This window comes from Otolemur garnettii, unplaced genomic scaffold (genome assembly GCF_000181295.1).
Source record: "Otolemur garnettii isolate 467f Iridium unplaced genomic scaffold, OtoGar3 scaffold00003, whole genome shotgun sequence".
NCBI lineage: Eukaryota > Metazoa > Chordata > Mammalia > Primates > Galagidae > Otolemur > Otolemur garnettii.
Window position 1 is genome coordinate 1,047,852 of NW_003852398.1, and position 10,124 is coordinate 1,057,975.

The 10,124-nt window shown below is 39.3% G+C and overlaps 1 protein-coding gene across 1 annotated transcript in view; it reads right to left on the reverse strand.

Annotated features, from left to right (window-relative positions):
• SIMC1 (SUMO interacting motifs containing 1) overlaps positions 1-10,124 on the reverse strand; it is a 67,541-nt gene that overhangs the window by 24,289 nt on the left and 33,128 nt on the right. The window contains exon 6 of the mRNA XM_023515130.1: positions 2,538-2,692. Coding sequence (XP_023370898.1) covers positions 2,538-2,692 — 155 coding nt within the window. The remainder of the gene's footprint in view (positions 1-2,537; positions 2,693-10,124) is intronic.

Here is a 10,124-nt window from a genome sequence, read left to right on the forward strand (position 1 = left end):
GCCACAACGCCCGGCTATTTTTTGGTTGCAGCCGTCATTGTTGTTTGGCAGGTCCGGGCTGGGGATTCGAACCTGCCACCTTAGGTGTACATGGCTGGCGCCTTAGCCGGTTGAGCTATAGGCACCGAGCCACCGTTTAGGACTTCTTAATAGCAATTCTGGGAGTTAGAAGACAATGGAAGATTTCCTTCAGTGTTCTTTCCTTTCTTTGAGACACAGTCTCACTCTGTTGTTCAGGCTAGAGTGCTGTGGCATCAGCTTAGCTCACAGCTACCTCAAACTCCTCAGCTCAAGTAATCTTCTCCGAGCCTCCCAAGTAGCTGGGACTATAGGCACCTGCTGCAATACCTAGCTAATTCTTCTGTTTGTTTTTCCTAGTAGAGATGGGGTCTCACTCTTGCTCAGGCTGGTCTTGAGTTCAAGATATCCCCCCACCTTGGCCTCCCAGAGTGCTAGGATTACAGGCATGAGCCACCATGCCTGGCCAGGTCACTATAGTCTTAAAGCCTGGCCCCCTTGTTTACTGGAAAAATTGTTTCAAATTACTTCAAAACTAAATATCTATACTCAGCCCAGTTATCAACCACTGTGTGGGAAGACAAAGACATTTTCAGACATACGAGATCTCAACATCTTCCCACATACCTTTCTTAGAAAGCTACTGGAGACTGATTACTTAAAACTAGGGAGTAAAATCCAAGAAAGAGAAAGACACAGGACAAGTAAGTCACCCAACATTAGAAAGAGGTAAAAGGAACTCTCATATTTACAATGAAGACTGGTAGAGGACAGAATTTGGTGTTGATTTCTGATATGTAGAGAGAAAGCAATAAAACTAAAAATAGGACAATTATTAACTCTGGGGGAAATAAAAAGGTATGAATGAAGGAAAAGTAATCATAGTGTATATATCAAGTATTACAATTTTAATGTAGTTTTTTCCTTTCTTAAAATGTGTATATAGTTTTTGGGTATCTTCTGTATATAAGAAAATGTGAGAGGCTCGGCGCCTGTAGTACAGTGGTTATGGTGCTGGTTACAGCCATATGCACCGAGGCTGGCGAGTTCAAGCCCGGCCTGGGCCAGCTAAACAACAATGACAACTGCAACAAGAAAATAGTTGGGTATTGTGGTGGGTGCCTGTAGTCCCAGCTTCTTGGGAGGCTAAGGCAAGAGAATTGCTTAAGCCCAAGAGTTTGAGGTTGGTGTGAGCTGTGACGCCATGGCACTCTACCGAGGGTGACATAGTCAGACTCTGTCTCAAAAAAAAAAAAAAAAAGCTGGGCGTATTGGCAGGTGTCTATAATCCCAACTACTTGGGAGGCTGAGACAAGAGGATCACTTGAGCTCAAGAGTTTGACATTGCTGTGAGCTATGATGCCACGGTACTACTGAGGGTACCAAAGTGAAACTCTGTATCAAAAAAAAAAATGTAAGAATGTAAATATGTGTGGAAGAGTTTCAAGACTGTTTTAATCCAAGAGATAACTGGTACACAGAAGTGAGAACCATTTCCAAAAAAGCAAGGGATGTTTTGAGGCCCCTCAACTCACAGTGTGGTAACATCCCAATAAACCCCTACTGAAAGTTGAAAGTATTATAAGGAGAGTGGCGCCCGTGACTCAAGCCAGCCCCATATACCAGAGGTGGTAGGTTCAAACCTGGCCCTGGCCAAAAAAGAAAAGGGAAGTATTATAAGGTAAAAATACATTTAATATACCATAGCCTAAGATAACAGGCCCAAAGTACTTACATTAGCCTTTAGTTGGGCAAAATCATCTAATACAAAGATGATTTTACAGTAAAGTGCTGGCTATTTGTTGATTATATCATGTAATGCATTAAATACTGTGCTGAGAGACAGATGGTTGTATGGGCAATTTAAGTATGGTTTCTGCTGAATATGTATTGTTTTTGCACCATTATAAAGTTGAAAACTTTTAAGTCAAACCTTTGTATGTTGGAGACCATCTGCAGTACCAAGAGAAAAATTCCAGCCAGATATCCCCACCCTAGAAATCAATCCTCCCCTTTGGTATAAGCATATAGGTTCCATACTCTGAAACTCTGACACTATTTCTACAAAAAAAGAACACATGGTTACTATCTATTGTATTTTACTGTCACTTACATGACTAATGACATAATATTACTTTTCAGAAACTAGTAGTGACAAATGAGATTTATATTGAGCTCATCAGGGGATAGAAACAAATCTCAGTTAATAAAAGCCAAAGAAAATTTTACAGCAGTCAAGTTTCCCCCTTAGATCTCACAAGGTTGTTTGGACAATAGTGAAATAGAACAAAAGAAGTCAATGGTCTTAAAAGAAAAATCACTGAAGCTAAGGTGCCTGCCACAGAACTCTGCAAGCAGAGAGAGTTCTTTTATGATTATCTTAATTTTAATAATTATCCCTGTTATACTATCTAGTGACTAGAAAACCTTGTCTAACTGATAGTCTCTGTCCTTCAGTAGCTGTCCACCTATATCTCTACCTCTCCTCTTGTCATCTCAGGGCTCAGGTGGCTGGTTACCTGACATTGTGGGGCTGCTTGTCACACGACAGCACAGTGTTTGCAATGGACTGCTGCAGGTGCTGCCGCTGCCTCCTCAGGATCTGCTGGAAGTCATCTTCAAGGGTCTGTACTACATAACGCAGAAAAAGGACTCGCCCAGGCAGAGTTTGTCCCTTTGGAAGAAGAATGAAACTCAGTCTTTATCTCTTGGATGACCGTAAGCATTAGGTACTCTTAAATACTTTATGTCCAAGAGAAGACCATAAGTCAACAAATATGTCTGTACCTAAAAGAGAGGCTTCTGGGAGAGAGCAGGTAGTCTAGATTACAAAAGAAGACAAACAGAGCAACTGCTAAAAGAATAATAACCTCTAAGGTCTCTATTTCTTGATTTCTAAGGATTGCAAATTACTTATTCAAAGAATCTCCAGGATTATATACATTTTAACCTGGAGACAGCCCTGGAAAGTCAGCCTCTCTCACTGAATCTATTAACCTCAGAATAAACCCCAAAATGTAGAAAGAAAAGAGAAAGAAATTGGTTCTTTAATGACTGCTGAACTTCCAGTAATATAAGCTGATACATGTCCTTATTGTTGAGGCAAGTCTGAGCTGGATATTCTGTTACAGGTGAAATAATCCTAATTGACACAAGTAAAGAGCACGGGCTTTGGTGACACACATATTATATTTTTGTTCTTTGTTTTAAACATAGCTCCATTCCTTATTTCTCTTATTTAAACCCCTGAGACTCTGAGACTCATGGGATAATTTTGACCTTCCCAAAGACAGTGTAAGTACCTGTCACATAGCTGGCAAGCATGCACACTTTGTTGGTTTCCTTTTACAAGCACTGAGAACTCAGGAGCTCAGGCTTTGAAACGTCACAGACTAGGAAGGCACCAAACTATTTCTGGACTATGTGAAAACTTTCAAACTCCAGGGAGTTAGGCAGAGATTCTGGGAACATATATCATGGACCAAGATATGGTTCAGTCATCGGGAAACATAACCATGCTAAAGATGTATCATTTCTTTTTGGGGGGAGAAGTGATGAGGTATCTTTATCTTCCAAACATGTATATTTTTCTCTAATTGTTAATAACTGATACAATTTTAGAAATCAAGTACTTATGCTAGACTTACTATGAAAGGCTTCTACTGATACCACTCTCCACCTCTTGTCTTCTTTAGTACCTTAGAGGTAATAACTTTTAATGCATTCTTCTAAAAGTCACCCTAAACATTTCTTTTTTTCTATGTCACCCTGGGTAGAGGGCTGTGGTGTCACAGCTCACAGCAACCTTTAACTCTTGGGCTTACACGATTCTATTACCTCAGCCTCTCAAGTAGCTGGGACTATAGGCGCCCGCCACAACATCAGCTATTTTTTGGTTGTAGTTGTCATTGTTGTTTGGCAGGCCTGGGCTGGATTTGAACCCGCCAGCTCTAGTGTATGTGGCTGGCGCCTTAGTCACTGAGCTACAGGTGCTGAGCCACCCTAAACATTTCTAAAGAAATGTTGCTATTTCCTGATTTACCAACTGTAGACATTAGCTATTAGTTTTGCTATGCTAGCAAGGATTTAACTCACTTAGACCAAATCCCCACTTTTTCTTTTCCTAAAGCAACTGTATCTCCACCTGCTACAGCCCCACTTGGGAAGATGGCAAGGGGAGGGGTAGGGGGAGACAGGTGGAAGAAGGGTAATCAGTGGCACCTCATCTCACCTGTGTATATTGTAAACGTACATGTCAAAAATATTAACAGCAGTGTATAAATGTCTAAACACAACAATTGAATAAATGAGGTGAATGATATGTTGACCAGTTTGATGTGAACATTCTAGATTGTATATAGAGTCAGCACATTGTATCCCATAAGTGCAGTAATGTACACAGTTATGATCTAATAAAAAAAAGAATGTTGTAACAGCCCTACTATTTTTAGAGATACTATTACTTTTCATCCTTCAACCTTTATGTTCTATACTTTTCATTTCACATTGTCAAGGCTAATAAGATGATCTCCTATGCTTTGTATGCAAATTGATTCTAAATGTTATAACTAGTGATTACAGCATCAGGACTATGTTAAAATTATTTACTATACTGGAAATCTAAATAGCAAAGTCAGAAAACCATTCCTTTTTTGTGTAGTTTTTTTTCTTACAGTTTCTTTTTATCCCTCCCTTTACTGACCACCATCACAACATACTTTTTCAACTCCTCAAGAATGGTGTTCAATATTGAGAATATCCTTTTCCCCAAACTGTTTTTTAAAATGTTAAAAAAAAAGCCAGGTGTGGTGGCTCACACCTGTAATCCTAGCATTCTGGGAGGGCGAGGCAGGTGGATTGCTTGAGCTCACGAATTGGAGACCAGTCTGAGCATAAGTGAGACTCTGTCTCTACTGAAAATAGAAAAACTGAGGCAAGAAGATCGCTTTAGCCCAGGAGATGGAGGTTGCTGTAAGCTATGATGCCATAGCACTCTATCTAGAGCAGCGGTTCTCAACCTGTGGGTCACGACCCACAGGAACTGTATTAAAGGGTTGCAGCATTAGGAACGTTGAGAACCACTGATCTAGGGAGACAGCTTGAGACTCTGTCTTAAACAACAACAACAACAACAACAAAAACTTTGACAAACCCTAAAATTCAACCATTTCAAATGTACCATTTTGTAGTAAACTGAGTTGTGCAAACAAAACCATAATCTGTTTTTAGACATACTCATCACCCCAGAAAGATCCCTTGTGTCCTTTTATAGTTTCCAGCCTCTGGCCCAGGGCAAATACTCTTCTACTGTCTCTCTAGATTTACCTTTCCTGGACATTTTACCAAAATAGAGTTATACCATATGTGATGCTCTGTGTGTGGTTTCTTTCTCTTAGCTTAATTTTTTTTTTAAATTTCAGATTAATATGAGGATACAAATGTTTAGGTTACATTGTTTTCAATTCTAAAGTAAAGTTCAAGTTGTAGTTGAGCCCTTCACCCAGGGGGTGTGCTGAACACCTTCGCATTATGTACATTAGGAGAGATCACACCAGTTTCCCTCCTCTTCCTCTCCTTGCTAGACTATACTTTATTTTTTCATGTGGGTGATTGTTTATATGTTAGTTTAATATTGAGTACACTAGATACTTTCCCCCCTATTTTTGGGATATTTTACTAAGAAGAATGTGTTTCAACTCCATTCAGGTAAACACAAAAAGTATAAATTTGCAATCTTTTCTTATGACTGAATAATACTCCAGGGTATACATACACCACAGTTTGTTAATCCATTCAGGGGTTGATGGGCACTTGGGTTGCTTCCATGACTTGGCAATTGTGAACTAAGCTGCAATTAACATTCTGGGGCAAATGTCTTTGTAATAAAATGATTTTTGTTCTTCTGGGTAGGTATCTAGTAATAAGATTGCAGGATCAATGGAAGGTTGACTTTCAGTTTTTTGAGAATTCTCCATACTTCTTTCCATAAAGAGTACATTAGCTTTTAATCTCACCAGCAGTACTGAAGTCTTTCCATCTCTCCACATCCACGCCAGCATCAGCAGACTTGGGACTTTGTGATGCGGATGGACTAATCTCTCTGGAGCTAGGTGATATCTCAGAGTGGTTCCGATTTGCATTTCTCTGATAACTAGGGACATGAGTACTTTTTCATGTGTTTGTTGGCAATTCATCTCTCGTCTTTAGAGAAATTTCTGTTCAAGTCTTTTGCCCACTTATAAATACGGTTGTTTATTCTTTTCTTGTTGATTGAGTTCTCTGTAGATTCTAGTTACCAGACCTTTGTCAGATTCATAACATGCAAAAATCATCTCCCATTCTGAAGGCTGTTTGCTTTAGCTGTGGTACCCTTAGCTGTGCAGAGCTTTTTAGCTTGATCAAATCCCATTTATTTATTTTTGGTGTTGCTGCAATTGCCAAAGCGGTCTTCTTTATAACGTCTTTTCCCAGGCCAATTTTGTTAAGTGTTCTCCCCACCCTCTCTTCTGGAATTTTTATTGTTTTGTGTTTTAAATTTAAATCTTTTACCCAGAAAGAGTCAATTTTTGTCTGCATGGTGAAAGATGTGGGTCCATTTTCAGTCTTCTACAAGTGGCTAACCAGTTCTCCCCACACCATTTATTAAATAGGGATTCTTTTCTCCAGTGCATGGTTTTGTTTAGCTTATCAAAGATCAGATGGCAGTATGTTGCTGGGTTCATCTCTAGATTCTCTATTCTATTCCATAGCTCTATGTCGCTATTTTTGTGCTAGTACCATGCTGTTTTGATCACTATAGACTTGTAGTATAACCTGAAGTCTGGTAATGTGATGCCTCCAGATTTGGATACTTTTTCCCCATTCTTGAGATCCTTTACTAAGAAGAAGATGTTCCAGCTCCAGCCAGATAAACATAAAAGATTTAAAATCTCCCTCTTTTTTATGGCTGCAAAGTATTCCATGGTATACATATATTGCAATTTTATTAAATCATAACTCTGTACATTAATGCATTTATGGGGTACAATGTACTGATTTTACATACTATTTGGAATGCTTACATCAAACTGGTTACCACAATTTGTTTATATATACATGGGTCAATAGGCATTTAGGCTTCTTCCACGACTTATGAATTGGGCTGCAATCAACATTCTGGTGCAAATGTCTTTATTGTAAAATGATTTTTGTTCATCTGGGTAGATATCTAGTAATGATACTGCAGGTTCAAACAGTAGGTCAACTTTTTGTTCTTTGAGAATTCTCCATACTTCTTTGCAAAAAGGCCATATTAGTTTGCAGTCCCATCAGCAGTGTAGAAGTGTTCCTTTTTCTCCACATCCATGCCAGCATCAGCAGCTTTGGGATTTTGTGATGTGGGCTAATCTTACTGGAGTTAGGTGATGCTCAAAGTGGTTTTGATTTGCATTTCTCTGATGATTAAAGATGATGAGCATTTTTTCATGTGTTTGTAGGCCATGTGCCTGTCATCTTCAGAGAGGTTTCTGTTCAAGGTTTCTTTTTGCCCACAAAGAAATGGTGTTGTTTGTTCTTTGGTTTATATATTTTTCAGACAGGTTTCTGTCCAGGTTTCTTTCTTTCTTTTTTTTTTTTTGAGACAGAGCCTCAAGCTGTCCCCCTGTGTAGAGTGCTCTGCCATCACAGCTCACAGCAACCTCCAACTCCTGGACTCAAGTGAGTCTTCTGCCTTAGTCTCCCAAGTAGCTGGGACCACTGGCGCCCGCCACAACGCCCAGCTATTTTTTGGTTGCAGCCGTCATTGTTGTTTGGTGGGCCCGGGCTGGATTCGAACTCGCCACCTTATGTGTATGTGGCTAGTGCCTTAGCCACTTGAGCTACAGGCACTGAGCCGTGTTCAGGTTTCTTTTTTTGTCCACAAAGAAATGGTGTTGTTTGTTCTTTGGTGCATATATTTTTTAATGTGTCACTGTATTCTGTTTGCCAGGATCTTAATGAATATTTTTGTATCAATATTCATTAATGATAATGGCCTATAGTTTTTCTTTTTTGTTGGGTCCTTTCTTGGTTTGGGAATCAGGGTGATGTGTAGAATGTGTTGGGGAAAATTCTTTCCTTCTTTATGTTTTGGAATAGATTATGCAAAATAGGTAATAGTTTCTCTTTGAAAGTTTGGTAGAATTCTGGTGTGAAACCATCTGGTCCAGGAATTTTCTTTTTTGGAAGATTTTGTATTGTTGATGCAATTTCAGTGCTTGATATAGGTCTATTCAAAATTTCTAACTGTTTCTGGTTAGTCTGGCCAAGAGTTTATCAATTTTATTAATCTTTTCAAAGAATCAACATTTTGTTTTGCTGGTCTTCTGAATGATTCTTGTGTTCTTGATGTCATTTAGTTCTGCTCTAATTTTGGTTATTTCTTTTGTTCTGCTGGATTGTTCTTCCTTTTCCAGTTGCCAAAGATAGCCCATCAGGTTGCTGACTTGCTCTCTTTCTGTATGCTTTTTTTTTTTTTTTTTTGAGACAGAGTCTTACTATGTCACCCTTGATAGACTGCTGTGGCATCACAGCTCACGGCAACCTCAAACTCTTGGGCTTAGGCGATTCTTTTGCCTCGCCTCCCAAGTAGCTGGGACTATAGGTCTGCTATAACGCCTCGCTATTTTTTTTGTTGTAGTTGTCATTGTTGTTTAACAGGCCCCAGGCCAGGTTCAAACCTGCCAGCCCCAGTGTATGTGGGCTGTCTCCCTAGCCACTGAGCTACAGGCGCCAAGCCATCTTTTTGTATTCTTGATGAAAGCATCTAATGCTGTAAATTTCCCTCTTAGGAATGCCTTTGCATATCCCACAGGTTTTGATGGCTTATAGCTTCATTATTTTTTTTTTGTTAAAGATATCTAATGATTTCTTTCTTAATCTCATCCTTAACTCCAGTTGTTGTTCAGCATAAGGTTATATAGTTTCCATGCCTTTGTGCAGGTATGAAGATTTTTGTTGTTGAGTTCAACTTTTATTCCATGACAATCCAAGAAGATAGAAGAAGTAATTTCTATTCTTATGAATTTGTTGAGGTTAGATTTGTGCTGTAAGATATGATCAGTTTTGGAGAACGATCCATGGCCTGAGAATGTATATTCAGTTTTGTTAGTATGAAATATTCTGTATAAGTCTGTTAAGTCCATTTGTCTTAGGGCTGTGTTTAAGTCCATTACTTCTTTGTTTAGCTTTCTGTTTAGAGGAGCTGTCTAGTATTGTCAAAGGGATATTAAAATCTCCAGCTATTGGGTGACATCTGTGGCTCAGTGTGTAGGGCACTGGCCCCATATACTGAGGGTGGCAGGTTCAAACCCAGCCCCAACCAAAATGCAACAAAAAAGCAGCTGGGTGTTGTGGCGGGTGCCTATAGTCCCAGCTACCTGGGAGGCTGACACAAGAGAATTGCCTCAGCCCAGGAGTTGGAGGTTGCTGTGAGCTGTGTGACACCACTGCATGGCACGCTACCAAGGGTGATAGAGTGAGACTCTGTCTCTACAAAACAAAACAAAAAAATCCAGCTATTCTGGTGCAGGAAGATGCATATTGTTCAGATCCTTTAGGGGTTTATTTTGTATTGAGGAGCATTTGAGTGTGTAAATGTTGATGACTGAAATCTCTTCATGTTGTATGCTTCACTTAACCAGTATGTAGTGTCTATCCTTGCCTTTCCTTATTTTTATTAGTTTAATTGTATCTGCAAATAAGACTGCAACCCCTGCTTTTTTTCTGATTTCCATTTGCCTGGATTATTGTTTTTCATCCCTTCACCCTGAGTCTTATTTTATCTCTAGAGGGTAGGTGTGTTTCTTGGAGATAGCAGATACTGGGCTTGGGCTTTTATATCCAATTGGCCAGTCTGTGCCTCTTTAGGGGAAATTCAAGCCATTCACATTTACTGAGAGATATAATAGATATAGTAGAATTTTGTTCATCTTATTTTGTGAAGCTCTAGAGTTTAGTTTTATCCCTTCAAGACTGTGGAAGCTAGGCTTTGTTCTTTAATTTCTGGGTATCTTTATTTTGGTGATAGACCATCATGCCGGTCATTATGAAGAATAGGTCTGAGTACTTCTTTTTTTTTTTTTTTTTTT